Source organism: Medicago truncatula, chromosome 1 (assembly GCF_003473485.1).
Source record: "Medicago truncatula cultivar Jemalong A17 chromosome 1, MtrunA17r5.0-ANR, whole genome shotgun sequence".
NCBI lineage: Eukaryota > Viridiplantae > Streptophyta > Magnoliopsida > Fabales > Fabaceae > Medicago > Medicago truncatula.
In genome coordinates this window covers 56,435,839-56,453,586 of record NC_053042.1, presented here as the reverse complement: position 1 = coordinate 56,453,586, position 17,748 = coordinate 56,435,839, and the positions used below count along the sequence as shown (strand labels likewise).

General features: G+C 32.6%; 3 protein-coding genes and 1 long non-coding RNA gene across 4 annotated transcripts; 2 read left to right on the top strand and 2 right to left on the bottom strand.

The window, feature by feature from the left end:
- The first annotated feature begins 1,377 nt into the window (after positions 1-1,377).
- On the top strand, positions 1,378-1,728 carry LOC11421945 (uncharacterized). The gene has a single exon (XM_003592789.4). The coding sequence runs from the start codon at positions 1,378-1,380 to the stop codon at positions 1,726-1,728; it is 351 nt and encodes a 116-aa protein (XP_003592837.1).
- A 36-nt stretch (positions 1,729-1,764) lies between these two features.
- Positions 1,765-2,528, top strand: LOC120577953 (uncharacterized). The gene is made up of 2 exons (XR_005643927.1): positions 1,765-2,055; positions 2,187-2,528. It is a non-coding gene; the product is annotated as an uncharacterized lncRNA (long non-coding RNA).
- A 22-nt stretch (positions 2,529-2,550) lies between these two features.
- LOC11425450 (uncharacterized) lies at positions 2,551-4,087 on the bottom strand. The gene is made up of 2 exons (XM_003592788.4): positions 3,622-4,087; positions 2,551-3,002 (listed from the first exon to the last, which is right to left on the bottom strand). Exons 1-2 carry the CDS (start codon positions 4,002-4,004, stop codon positions 2,720-2,722), a joined length of 666 nt encoding a protein of 221 aa, XP_003592836.1. The 5' UTR covers positions 4,005-4,087; the 3' UTR covers positions 2,551-2,719.
- A 6,300-nt stretch (positions 4,088-10,387) lies between these two features.
- LOC11419594 (CMP-sialic acid transporter 3) lies at positions 10,388-15,526 on the bottom strand. The gene is made up of 15 exons (XM_003592787.4): positions 15,285-15,526; positions 14,856-15,184; positions 14,727-14,783; positions 14,525-14,602; positions 14,195-14,239; positions 13,816-13,875; positions 13,543-13,665; positions 13,345-13,422; positions 12,759-12,828; positions 12,152-12,259; positions 11,891-12,024; positions 11,679-11,755; positions 11,319-11,364; positions 11,162-11,223; positions 10,388-10,868 (listed from the first exon to the last, which is right to left on the bottom strand). Exons 2-14 carry the CDS (start codon positions 15,153-15,155, stop codon positions 11,173-11,175), a joined length of 1,227 nt encoding a protein of 408 aa, XP_003592835.2. The 5' UTR covers positions 15,156-15,184; positions 15,285-15,526; the 3' UTR covers positions 10,388-10,868; positions 11,162-11,172.
- Between the last annotated feature and the right edge of the window lie 2,222 nt (positions 15,527-17,748).

Below are 17,748 nucleotides of genomic sequence, written 5' to 3'. Positions count from 1 at the left end.
TAAATAATTATTATTCCGTTCATTTTTAATCGTTATATTTTGACATTTTACACGAATCAAGACAATCAACAATTGATACTATTTTTGATGCAATAAACTATACTTTTACTATAATAATCTTATTCATTTAATATCTTATTTCATATATTTCTCTCCACAATAAATAACTAAGGATAATATTGATATAACATCATTTAATATTGCATTGAACTTTGAAAGTGACAGTCAAATAGGAACAAAAAATTTCTTCAAAAATGACATTTAAAAAGAAACGGAGGGAGTATATCCCAAAAAAATAATTATTGAAATACAAAAATTTATAAGTTGAAATAAAAACATAGAACCCGCCAAACTTGTACAGAATATAATTGTACAATACCATATGTTGTATATCAGAAAATATAATTATTGTAATGAGATATAACTAAATTTTTGCACAAAATTATTTATGTTGTAAAATGCATAGTTATGAAATTCTTTTTTAAATTACATTTATAAAAAATACAACTACCGGATAATTGTAATAAATAAAACAATGCAAATAAAAAATATTTAGGAGAGGTTCAAAGTCCAAGTTATTTCAAGATCCATTTCATAAAAATTCAATTCATCATAACCATTTATCCAACCTCGAATCATCTTAAACTTGTAACGTCTCAACGACTAGCAATACCTTCCAACAACCACCGGATCTAGACACTAATAGACGTTGTATGTAACAATTCCTCCATCATTCTCCAACAACTACTCTTTAGTGCTCATAAACACACCATCATTCAGGCATTTTAAGGCACCAAAAACCTATTACTCTTTCCTTTCTTATTGAGTTAAAGGAGCATTTGCAAGTATCATCCTTTAACATTCAATTTGACGGAACGTTGTTGAAACTTGACCTATCATTAACGATCACTTTAGATAAAAAAAAAATCTAAAATAAATGAATTCAATATATACTTTTATAATAGAGCATATCATATTTTATAAAGTAGTATCTTTGAAATAATTGAAATCGAAGTTGTATACGTATAGTATAGTGTTGCATAAAAGATATAGAATGGAATTTACAATAATTTTAGTAATCGAAATCCATATAAGATCTAGTAAAAACAAAAGAAGGACAGTGACAGAAATCAATTTACAGCTGTCTGTCAGTGATGAGTAATGCATTCAGACCACATAAAATAAAATTATTATTTTATTCAAAAAAAAAAAAAAGACAAGACAAAATTATTGTCATTGATTGATGAGAAAAAGACAGCATAAAACTAACGAACCACATAAACATACATACATGGCATGGTAGATAGACATGAGATCGATGCATAAATAATAAATAGCGGTGGAGCTGGAGAGAGGAGAAAAGAGAAGAGAAGAAAAATGGAAGGTGTTGGAAGAAGTGGAAGTGGGAAGATGAAGAATAACAATAAGAAAGGAGTAGTGTTGTTGGAAGGGTATGTTGATGAAGATATTTGTAGGACGAAAAGCCTAACAGATGAGGATCTTGATGAGTTGAAGGGATGTTTAGATCTTGGTTTTGGGTTCAGTTATGATGAGATACCTGAACTATGTAACACACTCCCAGCACTTGAGTTGTGTTATTCAATGTCAAACAGTACTTGTTCTCCTGATTGGAAGATCTCAAGTCCAGGTGATCATCCTGAAGATGTTAAAGCAAGATTGAAATATTGGGCACAGGCTGTTGCGTGTACTGTTAAACTATGCAGCTAGCTAACTATCGATATTGATGCATTGGGAGTCGGAGAGACATACAGAACATAAAAGGGTGTTGTTCTGTTGTTTACCTTCAGGTAGGTAGGTAATTTGAATTAAGCTACCTACCTAGCTTCGTACCCTAGCATCAATTAAATTCCATGTTCATATTATTATTATTATTATTATTATTAATTCATCTAATAAACTTTTATGATTTATTTGAGATTTGGCCGCAATGAATTCCAAATCCAAACATTATTCATGGCTTTGATTGTTCATTATTATACAGTGGTGATCAGATTCAGAGCTACCCAAGCTTCTATTCCATTTCTATTTGCCGAGGTAACTAACCTAACCTAACTGCTGCGCCTATATATTTTTTCTTCCAAAACAAATTAATCTAATCCTATGAGTTTGTGTGTGTGTGTGTGTGAATTTGAATGCTAACTTGTGTCAATTAATATATACTCCAGACCCAACTGGAATCCTCCGTCAGTCAGTCAGAGGTTGAAAATATCTTTTCCTCAAATCAAACAAATTGTTCCTATTGAGTGAGTAGGATTGATTGATGATTACTTTGGATTGCACAAAGTTCAAGTTCATGGAATATTGTTGATTGCTAACATTTTGAAGTTTTGGATCCGGCTTGTGGATGTTTTTTGTTTGAATCGCTTTTAAAATCTAGAGGACAGATAGATTATTTCTCATTTGTACTACGAAACTGGTTCTTTTTATTAAGCTAGTTACTATAGTACACATTCCATTGTGTAATTGTAAGCCGCTGAAAATGATAGACAGATAGATAAATTGTGCAATTCAAATTACTGAATCTCAACATAAAGCAAGCCAATGCACTTCACATTACCACAAAAGTAAACCAAACTCATAATATGAAAATTGGTGAATTCACCAATTTTATTAAACCCAGCCAGTTTTTATTCAATCATTTCAATTTATTTTCTAAAATCAAAACAAGTATTATTGTTTATGTCTGTATCTCCCTTCCTCAGCCCTCAGCTGTACCATCTTCCTTCTTAACCACACTCTTACATTTCTCTTCCGTCCGTACCTTTCTTCTTTTTGCCTGAATTTGACGAACAAATTCAGCAATTAAGTGATGGAGTTGAGGTTGAACTTGGCTTGCGGAGAAAATGTTCAGACCCGCCCCCTGCAAGGCCCTAGTGAGATGCATCTGACCCAATTGCATGTGGACATCGCAGTACGCTGGAACCCTGGTACTCAATATCGGTTTCCTGCATGTTACAGAACCAGCATGTCCAGCCTGTGCACTGCAAACAAAAGAGCGTGTTATGTTACAAGCAATGGTATAAGAAAAATCAGTATTCTTTCTAGATGTGAAACACAGTAAGTGATGCATAAACCTAAAGAAAATAATGCAAAAGCAAGTAAAGGCTAACACACATGCCTTTAGGCATCAGACACAAACAAAATATGTAACCAGCTTATTTTGATGTGCAAATCAGCATGCCGATGATTATAAAAGACACTTTAGGGTCTACTCTACGGACGGGGTCCATGTCATTAGTAAAATAAGCAAAATAAACACAAATCTTTCAAACATTTCCATCAGAAACAGCCAATGATTATAAAAGCTAATTGCGTAAACAAGTATTGCACAATTGTTGATGCGAAAAAATGAAGCAAAAAAGTATGCTATGGATCCATAAGATTTTCATATATATATAATGACCAACATAAATAGGAAATAAACGGTGGATCCAATATTCAGTGTAGTAATAATAAACAGTGCATCCAATCAAATATAATGATGATATGAATGTTTTCATTATTAACTGTTATGTTATGATTAACGAGCAGATTTAGTTTAATGAAATTTAAAGAAGCGCATAAAAATAATAATAATATAAAAGAAAGAAAGAAATATACCTGGCGATGACGAACTCGCAAGGCTTATACAGCACCTGTCTCGGATCAGAGAGAATGTGAGCAAAGCAAAATGGGGTTAAAGGCATTGGCCTGGTTTGGCAGCCTTCGAAGGCACATACAGCAGGTTCAGGCTGAGGCTGAGGCTCCTCCACCTCATCCTGGAAAGGATTAAGGCCAATGGCTACATACTCACTGTGAGCGTTCCTTAGTTCGGCCATGAGGTGCCAGTACTCATCTTTGTAGATGTTGGACAGACGACGGAAGTTGTTAAGACGACGCGTCAGCACCTCAGGGCGTGTTAGGCAGGTGGCAGTGGAGAGTGGGGAAGAGGGATTGGATTTGTCAGCATTTTGTTGGTTTGGATTGTCGGGAAGAGGATTCATTTTCAGTCACTCACTGACTGACAGAGTCTGCACAGAAGGATGCGCCGCAGCAGCAGCAGCTTGACAAGAGACGAAACTATAGGGGGATACTACGACACTTTATATACTCCATTTTTTTTATAATCCCTCTTGTCCCCATTATTTTATGACTATTACTTTTCTAACCCTACGTCTTTCCTCGCGCGTTCAATTTTTTTTTTTCAAAATTACCCTCGGAGCATTCCGGATTATATAATCTAGAATGATATTTTCTTTTGTTAAAGTGTGAAAAAATGAGTAACGGATTTTTCCGAATTTTGTAATCTGAAAACTTCAAAAAATAGGGCGCGCTACATGATATTTTCAACACCTTTTTTCAAGGTAAAACAATTCGGATTAAATAATCTGAACTGTATCAGCACAAATGCTAAACATGTTTGTAACATGGATAGTCATTTTAGGAACAACATTAATCTTCCTAACTCTCATCCTTCTGTTTTGGGTCATTGTTACTTGTTCTTAGTCAAAAATTGGGTTTTCGGACTACTTGATCGGATTGCTCCGAAACTTCCCCAGAAAATCAGAAAAAATTCAAGGACCATGACTCTCATAGAAGGGACTTCTTACAAGACTCCACCTCTCAAAATTCAAAATTTCATCGTTTAGACCTATTTTTCATTTTTTTTTTTAATTTTTTCATATTCTCAGAAAAATCCGAAAAAATTTGCATTAGTTTTATTTGATTTTTATTTAGTGCTATTTTTATGAATTTATTTGTCAGGTTTTTAGCATTTTTTTTTTGTTGTTTTTAAAAGCAAAACTCAAAACTGCTGAAATGTGAAAGAGTCTGATGGCTGATTATACATAAGAATTGTCCGGATTATAAAATTCGAAATAGTAAACATGAATTCGAATTTTGATATGAGAGAGTCTGATGCACAAGGACATTTTTAAAAATTTTACAGGGTGCGGGAGAAGGTCATAGGGTGGAAAAAGTAATAGTCTTATTTTATTACCCTTTTCAATTTAGTCAAAATGGGTCGGATCATTGGCCCATATTTTCATATGGGTTCCATCATACAAAATTATGCATTTCTTACATGCCTATATTTTTTTTTACAAAAATATTTATGAGGTTTCAGATTTCTAATCATAACAAAGTACAAATGTGTTTGAATATAATTTGAAATATGTTTATATATAAACAACAATCAGAATCTATTCCATTTAACCAGTTGCGAATATTGCTTTTAAAAACAACAAAAAAACAAAATAAAAAATGATGAAAATTTGTCAAATAAAATATAAAAATACCACAAAAAAAATCCTAAAAATCAAATAAAACTAATGCAAAATTTTTTGAATTTTTCTAAGATATTATAAATTAAAAAAAAGAAAAAAATTAATCTAAACGATGAAATTTTGGATTTTGAGGTCTTGGAAGCTTAATTCATATGGGTTTTTTTTTTCGGTTTGTTATGCTTATGGTTACCTTTATGAGACCTACTTTGGATCGGGGAGTATTGTGTTCAAGTTGTTTAACACTTTGCCCATGATTTGGAAGAGTTTAACTCCTTCAAAGGTGCAAGTGTTTTCTTGATAACTCCTCCTTGGTAGGATTCCAACTAGAGTAAATCTTTTGAGCCATAGAGTGTTGCATGACCATGCGGCTACTTTGTGTGCCTTGTGTGGGTTGGAGGCGCAGTTTGCTAATAACTTGTGCGTGACTTGTGCAGTTGCATCTAGGCTTTGGTATAATATTTTTAGGTAGTTAGGTTGGGAGTTAGTTCTCTCGAAGCAGTTGTTATGTATTTTTTAGGGGTATTGTGTGTTTCTTGGGCGAGAGAAAGCTAAGTGTGGCTTCTTGTTGATCTTTTGACATTCACTTGTGTGGTCTAATTGACCTCCTCATAATGATTTGTTGTTCTATGATAGGACAATGATTGTAGAGCAATTGGTGATAAAATTAAATTTACCTCTTGATAATGATTTTTTGAGAGACACTATGAGCATTCTTGCCCCTATTATGAGTTAGTGGTAGAACCAAATATCTGTTGGGACCAGTAGTCTGTTGGGGATGGGCTATGTTTGGTTGCCTTTGAGTGGGATCTCCTTCTGATATATGTGTCTCTACTCTTGGGGTAATAGGTTTGGTAGTTTGTTTTTTTTTTCTTATTCAATTTCGTAGTTTGTTTTTGGCTTAATACATCATTTGGTCCCTTAGCTTATTTTTCATTTTCACTTTGGTCCCCTAACTATAAAGTGTCTCAAATTGGTCCCTTAGGTTTTATGTCGTTTACTGTTATGGTCCTCTCCGTTAGTTTTTAACATCAAATGTTTAAGGTGAACCATGTTTAAAGGTGGTACACCATAGACCTAATTACATTTTTAAATTTTAACCTTTTGATTTTTTCTTTAAAAGAGAATTGTTGGATCACAAAGGATCTATTGTATTTTACTGTAAACCACTGACACCTAATATTTTTCTCACCTTTCTTCATCTTCTTCTCCCATATTCTTCTTCATCTTCATCAACATAATCATTCCTAAAAAAATTACCACCAGAACCATAATCATTCATAAAAAAGAAATCTTACAAATCTTCGTTGTTCACAACCTTCGCGTTTTCGGTCCTGACTTGAATCCCTTTACACCTTATTGTTTCGCCAATCAATCCCGTCGGACTCGCTAATTCTCTTCGTTAAACAACCTCTTTGCTTCTAATTTCGAAACCCTTTTATCTTGTATTTGATATTTTCTTCAATATCATGTAATAAACTAGTCTTTTTCAAATTCAGTGTTTGTTTTTAGGGGTTTTTGTTTGGTTGGAGGATTCAATTCAATACACTTTGGGAATCTAGGGTTTGGGTCTTTTTTTTAATGTGTTATTTTGATTATTGTTATTATCATAATTGCTGCCATTTCTGTGAGTGAAGAGATGCTTCACGAGAGGCCAATTTTATTGCGACAAATTCCTTTGAGAAGAAGGTTGTTGAGGCTAGCTAAACTAAAAACTTCCCTTCAGTCTAGCCTCTTCCAGTTCAGCTGAACCTTTACTTGGAGGCAGTAAAACCGTAAGTGAGAAGAGGGAGAAGAAAAGTGAGGGGTGTGGGAAAGAAGGAGGGAGAAGATAAGCTGAACCTTTTGGGTTATCTCCCTGGAATTCCATATGTTATCTATGCTATTACCAATTTCTCAATTTAGCCTTTGTAAGTTGCGTGTATGGTAGGGTTTTGATTTCTGGGTTTTATCAACATTTAATTTTGAGTTTTTATTTGAGATTGATGAAGATGAAAATTAGAAGCAAGGGATTGATGAAAATTTTGATGTTGAGGTTGTTGTTGTTGTTGCTCCTGTTGAAGAAAACATTGTTGATGTTGATGGAATTATTGTTGAAATTGAAATTGGGTGTTTATTGTTGTTAAAAAGGTTGCTATTGTTGTTGATGATGAAGAAATTATTGTTTGTTTTTGTTGAAAATAGAGGATCTGGAGAGATGATTTCATAAATGATAGCATTTTTGTTTTGTTATATGAATAATGTTGAAGATGATGAAGATCAAGAGGAAGAATAGGGAAGGAAAAGAAGAGAAGGGAAAAAAATCAGATATGGGTGGTTCACTATAATATACTATGGACCTAACAATCAAACGGTTATAATCATATTAAAAATACTAGAAGTTAAAAAACTAATGGAGAGGACCAAAACAATAAATGACAGAAGACATAAGGGATCAATTTGAGACACTTTATAGTTAGAGGACCAAAATAAAAACGAAAAATAAGTTAAGGGACCAAATGATATATTAAGTCTTTATTTTTGTTAATGGCACAACAAAGTGGGACGCCGAAAAGATATTTGAGGTCATTCCCACCAACCATTTGGGATAAAAACTTATGATCAATTAGGTTTAGAAAGAATGATAATGGATGAGTTTAATAGCCCAAATTATTGAGCACTTCACCTCTACCTACTATAGAAACAAAATTTACAAGTATTGTCATGCATCAGTTTATTTAGTGTGTGAAAATATATATTTTTCCCATCTTCTTAGTGCATAAATTACGAGCTAAAAGTATATGTGGACTATTTTGAGGACTAAAAGTATTCATTTTTTTTTTTTTTTTTTTAAAGAAGGACTACTCCAATATTATGGAGAACTGATATTGCTATTAAAAATTTATTAGATTTTTTACCCGTGTTCTGTTCGGGTTTATTGTAAAGGGATTGACATACGAATAATAAAATGCAATATATAATTGAGAAATATTAGGGATTGCTGCATTTTAAATGAAATTTGTTAGGTTAAATTGATGCGCTGCATTTTAGATGGAATTTGTTAGGTTAAATTGTTGCAGACCTAACAAAATTAATAAATAAGATATGTTCATAGTTTCTAGAACAAACGTGCAACAACAAATAAGTGTAGAAAATATTTCCTTAAAAAAAAAAGGCAAGAGGATAGGAATGAAATTGGTGCGATGCATTTTTTTTAGATTGAATTTGTTAAGTTAAATAATTGTAAACCTAATAAAGCAAATGAGCGGGAAAAAATTAGGTTAAATTGCTTCAAACCTAACAAAATTAATAAATAAGGATTAGGGACGAAACTTGATATCAAATAAATCATTATGTTTGAATCCGGGTATATAATTCTTCTAGACTCATTAATCTTGTTAACACCCTATTATATCAGATTGGAAACAGAAACGCAAACCCATCAGTGTGAAAATATACCATAAAGTTCTTATCCCCCATAATGTTTTTTCATATAGTTGGTCGCGGTGCCTATTGTATGCACAATTGTTATATCCCTATGCTAAGTTTGCTATTGGAAATCATTAGAGTTGTGGTGATTTCTTTCACTTCCATCAAAATTAAAGTTGCAAGAGTACAAATTTGGCATTTATATGAAGTTGTGACTCACATATATAGGTAATGAAAATAACCACGAAACCTAACTCTCTATTTTAATAATAGGGAATGAACATGTGTGATATTTCTCAACGACCAGTTTGTCACATCAAACTTCAAAACAGCATTATTATGGCACACTTATGAAACATCAAACGATAAAAAAAATGAGGTTAAGTCCAAGGTTGCTATTTTTTTAATAACTTCCTCAAGTTATCACATGATGGAAGACACAAGATTAATTTGATACATGCAAAATACAAAGTAGTTCTACATCGAAGATGAAAGTTGGAGATCATATCATGCTTAAGTTGCACGGTTTGAATATTTTGGACCTATAGTACAAAGTGACGGAGAAATAGAAGTAGATGTAAGTCATCTTACTCAAGTTGGATGGTTGAAATGGAGAAGAGTCTTAGTTGGAAGGAAAATTCTATCGAACAACACGAGAATCAAGTTAGCGTAGTGGGGATGAGAATATTGTGTTGAATGAGTGGTAAGACTAGACGAGATAAGATGAGAGAGAGAGAGAGAGAGAGAGAGAGAGAGAGAGAGAGAGAGAGAGAGGCACCTATAGTAGAAAAAATGGTAGAAGATAAGCTTAGGTGGTTTGGTAGCGAAGACTTGTAGAATATATTGTAGTATGAAGAGTAGATCAAATGGAAGAAAGTTAGATCAAAAGAGGTAGGTGAAGACCGAGAAATACTATAAGAGAAACTTTTTTTTTTAATCTTAATATAAGAGAAACTATTAGGAAAGATTTTTAGGTTAATGAGTTGAATCCAAATATAATTTATGGATAGAACATTATGACTTAATTTGATTCATGTAGCCAACTTCACCTAGTAGCATAAGGCTTGATTGTTATTGTTGTTATAGATGTCCAACCTAACAATTTTGACATGATTAGTTGAGTTAGAATTTGACGACTATGATAATCTATTATAGTTCTGGTCATTGAATCTTTTCCATTTTTTATTTTATTTATGCTTTTATTAAGACCTTGGTTGGATTTAAATCTAAAAACAAACATACAAAAATGGAAAAGCAAGGGAAAGGGGTTTGATATGTTTGCTGTTGGCACTTGGCATTGCTCGGATGCTAGAAACCAATGCATGTTCTTCCTGTTCAGTTTCTAGAATCCAAATGGGGATAAAATGGATAAAACATATAGCAAGCGAGAAGGGTAGAGAGGAAGTAAAAAATTCTCAAATAAATTCGCATGACTTGAAGCTAATGTAGGTTAGATCGTAGGCTCATGTCAATTGACCTAACTTATTTCCACCCCTATTTGTAATGATTGATGCCTCAAGTTTTTCCTTCTTTGAACACCCTATATTTATCACTCAAAATAATAATACTATGTATCCCTGTTATATATTAAAAAATATATATATACCCCTATATGTGTTCTAATGGATGTCTAAAATAGATGAACAAGACCCAAAGTATACCAGATACCAATATAGAAACAACATATACATGTATCATTTTCTACAAGAAAGAACGGAATCCTCATGTTCGTTATCAACCATTATTGTCATAAAAACGAAATGAACACATTATGTAATAAATGTAAAGAATAACAATATTATTTTTTGACAGAATAACACAATATAGATAGAATGGGTTGAGGTAAATATACCAGGAAAACAAATATAATACGGAGAAATTGAATGTCCAAGATATAAAGAATAAATGTAGTACAAGTAAATCCACATTGATATGGCAAAGCTCATACGAATCCATTTTCTATGCTCTATCAAAATCTTCAGCAACGGAAAGCAGTGGCTTGTTCACCAGCTCACGATGCCCATAATTCATGCCTGCCTTTATGAAACCTCTTAAAGAAATACTTTCTGCGGAAAGGTATCCCAGAAAGGCAGCAAAATATTTTTTTACTTTATTACGACTTTAAACTGTGCGGACCATAGCTATGAGATATCACCAAAAAACATTCTTCGAAAATTCCTGCAATAATATGCGCAAATATAAAAAACCAGTGGACTACTCAAGGTATAAAATGGGTCATAAATAAATCATTAGAAAGTGGGGTATTCAAATAGAAGTACGTGATATTTCTTCTGCACCGAACAGAAGGAACTGCTTAGGCTATAAATACTAAAAACTGAAGTATATTAATAACTAGAGAAGCAAAAATCATTTAGCATATTAACAAAATATCTTGTTAAATATATAAAAATAGATAACCAGGATTTCGTCATAGCACCTTAATTCAAATAGAGAAGGAAAAAAAAACTTACAGCAGGTCGATCTAGGTGGGGAGAAGTGGCTGTCTCTCATCATGTCCCACTCGATGACTGGCCTGAAAATGTGCATATTAACCACAAAAACAAAGGGCAATCAGTTAAACGCATAAGACACTCGAAAAATAAAACAATCTATAATGACAATCTGTACCTCTTCATTTGCTCCAGCTGCCATATTTAAAAACGAATCCTTTGACCTGAAATTAACGCAAGCAATTGTTATTGTAGAGGAAGAAGGAAAAGGGTTTCTTTCAGAAGTTTTCATGTCATATATATGCAGAATATCCAACAACTAAAACTCTTAGAAACATCAATTAGGTAAAGGAATTGTTTTCTTTCTTACTCCTCACATCGATCATGTGGTTAGTCAACATGTCATGAAGTCGGGCTATCAAATATAGGAACCGTAATTTTCTGGGGGCCCAAAATTAAGTAGATGCATATGTCAATGATAACATTTTAAATGAACAATAAGAAAAAAATTGAGATCAGTAATGCAACTAGTTAGCACCTTTGCTTCTCCTGAACATCGTGCAGTTCCAGCGCACCATTCTGTTCATCTCTGACTTTTGATAATGGCGAAAAAAACTGAAGAGGAAATGCGCAGTGTTATAACAAAATGGTATTGACTAAACTGTCCCCCCACCCCACTGGGGGAAAAAAACAGACAAGTGGCTTATTTTTTACAATATTATCAACCAGGATCTTTCGAGTTCCATTTACCTGGTGCATTGAGATGAATACGATAGAAATGCCAATAAGAAAGTTCATTGTTAATTTATGTCCAAATAGTACTGCAGATGCTATGCCCGTAAAGATTGTTGCAACTGTTGATGAATACTTCTTCAAAATTGTATCTGCAACATATTGAATAGGTTATTGAGAGAAGGGGCAAATAAAATGGCCATCTACAATATAGAAGGCAATGCAATGGAAAAAATATAAATATGAAAGAAAAGGAAAATGTGAATCTGAATTATTGACCTGCATATTTGAAGAAGAAAGAGGATAATATCCCTTGGGCAGCATTGTTTGCAATCAATAACATGGTGGCTTTTGAATGGCCTTCAAGGATATCAAAGCTGCTGGGACCTGGAATATTTGAAACCACATTATTAAATATTTTAATAGTTTGAGCATCAGAAAAAAGAAATGTATATGCGGCCGGTGAAAACTGAAAAGCATAGAATAAATTTTCTATCAATAGATGTCTCGGTGTACAGAAATAAAACATCAACAATTAAACCATCTAATAAAAAAATTAGTTTATACGACTCCCTTGGAAGTTGGGTGTATAGAAAAGGCTCTTTGCTGCATTGCTACAAAAACACATTGATTTATGACATTGATTTGTCTGTGTGGGTAGGGGGATGCTGCGTGGGTAACTCATGTGGTTGAGGTAAGGGATTAAAGAAGTTAAAGATCCAAGACAAGGGAGAAAATACTCACATAACAATTAACATAGTAACATTTGTCATTCAAAAAAAAGAAGCAAATTCCTGATTTTGGGCATCCTATTGTTTTAGTTCATGAGTAAAATGGATTAAAATTGAATTTAAGAGTTCATCTTTTAAGGGATTCATTTTGTTACCTTTGAAAATAGCAGTCACAACTATTCCGAGAAAATTGAACATAGCTCCATACCCATACAAGAATAAGTTCTGCAAATAAAAAAATAGAGAATTAGCATCTATAATATAAATATTAAAGCAGTTAAAAGTGTCCTAGCAGTCTGGCACCACTAAAGTACAGTTCTTGAAACTACCCATTTATTTTTATTTTACTTCACTTTTGACTTCCAGGATATAAAGATGATTCTTCTAGTTAGTTTCAGTCTCTTAAGTACCGTCCATTACAATTAAATCATGTTAGCTGCTTTTCAGAGACATAGTGACCAAGGTTATATTTCCATTGATACATTTCTCTTTCTTATACAATGTAAGAGAGAGTGTCTCCGGACACGGGCATGCACGCGGGCACAAACTGGACCTAATTAAATTGTTGACCAAAATACATGAAAAGGCATAACTAGAAAAAATTAATATAGTAGTCTGTTCAACATTATAAGGACGTGATAATTTAAATTCCTTGCAGAAACATGATTTTGAACTCGTTCAAACAATTTCAATGTGATCCATTTATGATTATTTTTTTCTTTTCAATTTTGCATACTTCACCTGCAGATATATGCTTGTATCATACTGGCTCTTCAAAGCATACTCATTATAAACAGAGGCCATTGATGGAACAGTGACCTGCAAAATAATTCAAAAGTTTAAGTTCAACAAATAAAAAAGAATCTTAATAGCTGAATATGCACTGATTGCATAATACTAATCAATGTATGGAAGGAACAAATAACAAACATCACTTACGAAAATAAATGTATATACATATGCACCCATTGTGACAGGAAGACCTAAAGCTGTAGTTCCCTCGGGTAAAGATCGTAGCTGATTAACACTTATACCAATGAGCAAGAGAGCAAGAGCTTCCCACTGTAGAAAAGAATAAATCAATTTCCCAGCTAGATTAAAGGCATAGAAGCAATTAAGATTTATGTGAGGATTTCAATTTGTTAAACTCGGTAGTACTGAGCCAAATATGGCCAGTGTACCTCTTAGACATGACAGATCTTATGCACTGACCTGAATGATAGAAAAACGGCGCTTCATAACCACCTTTAACAAAAGTGCTATTACTAAAACCTGCAACATGCACAGTCAACAGTCAACCATTAAAAACAGGTTCAACTTCAGCAAACTATCAAGAGAAGAATATTTCCAATTGTCTCAAGGAACCATTGTAAGAAAACAGCATAAAAGAATAAAAATTAATGGAGAAAAGGAAGTCAGAGAATTTCTTGAAATGAAGTGAGCAGAAAATTTTGGTAAAACAATGGCTCAAAATTTAAGAGGTATCCATCAGCTTTCACAAGCTATATCATATGCAATGCCTAAGCAAGCCACTATTTGGCTAGCGAAAAAAACTGAAATTAATCATACAGCGCAGTGAGCGAGAAATTACCTTCAAATTGCTTAACATCTTCACAGTAGCAGGATTAAAATATAGCTGCATGAAATGTGAAATCAACCCGTAAGTTACCTAAGTGAACATATCATGCATCACATGGATGCATACAATGCTAGCGCTATAAGGTTATCAATGAATAAGACTCATAAGTCCCTCCTAACAATTGAATAATCCTAATACTCTATCAACTTAGGAGTTAGGACAAAAAATCTTAAAAGAAGAAGTTAACGATTCTTGATTTCATAGGTGCATATCAAACCTAAACAAAAGAAAGATAATCTGAAGACTAGCATAAAAACTTATAGATGGGATAATTATATATACCTGCATGACAAACTTGAGATAGTTGTTTATAGCATACAGAAATGCTGGAACGGCGAGAAGAACATTGTTGCGAGCAGCCTAAAAGAGAAAAAATAAGCATATTAAGGATGAAATTTAAATGAAATATAAAATAAAAAGAGAGTGAAAGAAAGTTAAACAAAAATGGTAAAAACATATTCCATAGAAATGATTAATATAGTACCTGCATGAATGTAGAAATAGAGAGAAGAGGTTTATCACCAACCTTTTGATTCCTAGCCTGCAAAAGTAATGAAACATTAGGATATAAGAAAAACTCGGGGGGGCATAAAGAAAGAGAGAGTTTTATTACCTGGAGAAGAAGCATAACAATAGCAAAGAAAACCTTAGTGATCTCAGTCAAAAAATTAACACTGATTGGGCTGAAATTGAATTTGCCATCGACTTTGGACATATAGACTAGAATAGGCTGGAAACCAACAAGCATACAGTCACCACCAACCAACAAGATGTTAAGAACACGTTGTTTTGAAGTAATCCTATTTTTGTGGCGATCATAAGCCCTTGATACAGTTTTTGTTGCAGCTGGTGATACCAATTTTGAATGACAGACACTGCATTCTATCATCCCATTATTCGTTGGTATTTGCATCCTATATGATTGATATTAATGAACTCGATCTGCAATAAGAAAATAAAGATCCATTGATTACGATAAGTATGAAGAGGTTAGAGATCTTGGAAATTGACCGACAAAAATTAAATTAAAGTATAGAGAAACCTAGATCGAGTCCAACTGGAGCATTGACGGTTGTGATCTGGAGCGAGCTGGCGTAACTCAATTCAGATTTGAACGGAAACGTAAATTAATTGAGTTTCAGATATGCTGCTTGCTATGCCGGAGAAGAGAAACAAATATTTTGTAATAGCTGCGATATGATAATATGTTATGTTATTATGTTAAGTTAAATATTTTTATCATTATTATTATTTTGGTCGCGTCGCTTTGAACTCACACAAAACTTGTTGCGTTGCGTTGCGTTGTTATGTTATGTTTTTGTGGAAAAGAAAGAAAAGGAGAAAGTCTTGACCAAAAAATAAATAAATAAAATGAATATGATGACACGTGATGGACCAATGAGGTGCGAGATGGAGAAATGAAACAAAGTAAAGTGGAGTCAAACCTGAATGAATTTCTTCTATCTATACTAATCTACTTTGTGTTTGGTAAGGTAAAACTCACACAATGCTTTTGGTTCGGTGGTGGAATACAATCATCGCTCACTTCATTATTATTATTATTATTATTATTATTAACACATTCAGTTAAACTTAATTAAATTACCTATTTTATTTTGATTTTTCAGCTTGCACGTTTCTTTCACTTCATTTTGCAGTCTTCTTCTGATCTGAGCAGCTGTGGGGTGCATGCACCAATTTTCTAATTTACTTTACCTCAGTTATAAATAATAGAATGCGAGTGATTTATATATATCAAAACTTATGGTTCTTCTAAAAATGCCGACACTTTCCATAATTCTTTACATTTACTTATCTTTCTTTCTAGCGTGGAGACCAAATAAGGTCTCTCACGGTGGGAGGGGAGGAAAAATCTGCAATTGCAGGTCACCACTAGTTTTAATAGTTTTATATTATTTTTGCTATTTATATTTTTGATCCACCTAAATTAATTATAAATATTTCACTCGAGTTTTTTTATTTACGAAATTGACATGTCCCTCTTTTTTTTTTGTTATTATTATTTAAAAAACAAAATAAGTTACTACCTTTAATTATTATTTTCTTTCTTCTTTATTCTCTCCTTGTTCTGATTTCCCTACATCTCTTTCGAGCACCATCATCACAACAATAGTGCTCATTTTTTTTTATATTCATCCTTATTACTACATGACCAGCATCACCATCCCACAAGTTACCACCACCACCATCATCGGTATCATCAATATTCATTAAACAACAACAACCACCGCAACAAGTCAATTTTTTTTATTTAAATAACCATTTATAAATTAAAAGAGCTTTATTTCCCATGACTGAGGTTGGATATTTTGTTGAAAAACAAAAATATTTCAGTTTTGAGTGTTTAAAGATGCAGAAAATTGCTTGAAATCACAAGGAATTGTTATTTGATTCATGATTCTAGGTTAAAATTGAGTTTTCTAAAATGGCATAAAGTTATAGCTTTTCTATTCCGGGTCGCGAGGATTTTCGACTGGGTCGTTTTGACCCTTCTTGAGGTTGAAGATGCAGTAGTAAAAACAAATAAAAAAAATAACTCATACAATGCAGGCGATGGGTATCGAACTGACGACAATTTTTTTCATCAAGAGACACTAATCAAACCAACTGTACCACTAATTCTATTGTATACGTACATAATTTGATTATTATTAACTGTAAAAGGTTAAGCAATAAAAGATCATATGATTAATTCAATATATTAATTAAGCAATAAAAGAGTCCTATGATTAATGCAATATATTACATCAAATGCTCGCAGCTATATATACCATCCGGTAACTATTATAAGCAATAATTCATATTTTATGTTCATTTAATAATTGTTGTATGTGGTAATTAATAAAGACCATATACATTATTTATTAAATTAAATGAATTTAAAATGTAAATTTTTGTTATAATAGTGACATAAGGGTGTGTGTGATATTAAAAATTTATATAAAAGATTTCGACCAAGTTGACTACTTTTCTGAAGGAATAGTTTGTCGGATTAACTTATATGAAATATTTAGATTGCCGAAATTTTAATTCTTACTTCGTTCTTAATTCATTTAGATCATATCAAACTAACCGTTAGTTAATTAAGTCCGTCTTGGTCGTCGGAGGAATGTCATTTTTAACTAGATTTCTAAAGTGAAAGTTTGTCAGATTGACTTATGCCAAAAGGAAAAAAATTTACAAAGCACTTAAAATTAGATTATTTTTACAAGATATGAAATAAATGTGAATTTTCAAGCGCTTAAAATTTAAAATTCATATAAAATTCATCCCTTTTTTAAAAAAAATTAAACTATTGCAGGAGATAATTTTATAATGTATTAAATAAGAGTTCAAAAAATAATTTTAAATTTTGAATGATACACATGAGTTTGCAAAATATGCAGGGACCAAAAATGCAGGGTCTCAATTTACATTACGTTTACGGATTAAATATGAATTGATTTGAAATCAATTGGTATTAATAAAAATGTTTGGCACAGTTG

What these genes read in the sequence shown, in the direction of transcription:
- LOC11421945 (XM_003592789.4), top strand. Translation starts at nt 1,378, where the DNA reads ATGGAAGGTGTTGGAAGAAGTGGAAGTGGGAAGATGAAGAATAACAAT.
- LOC11425450 (XM_003592788.4), bottom strand. Translation starts at nt 4,004, where the DNA reads ATGAATCCTCTTCCCGACAATCCAAACCAACAAAATGCTGACAAATCC. An exon ending in TGCGAGTTCGTCATCGCCAG is followed by an intron (nt 3,003 to 3,621) that starts GTATATTTCTTT and finishes TTTTGTTTGCAG; the next exon opens with TGCACAGGCTGGACATGCTG.
- LOC11419594 (XM_003592787.4), bottom strand. Translation starts at nt 15,155, where the DNA reads ATGCAAATACCAACGAATAATGGGATGATAGAATGCAGTGTCTGTCAT. An exon ending in ATCTCAAGTTTGTCATGCAG is followed by an intron (nt 14,240 to 14,524) that starts GTATATATAATT and finishes CATTTCATGCAG; the next exon opens with CTATATTTTAATCCTGCTAC. An exon ending in ATGTATATACATTTATTTTC is followed by an intron (nt 13,423 to 13,542) that starts GTAAGTGATGTT and finishes ATTATTTTGCAG; the next exon opens with GTCACTGTTCCATCAATGGC.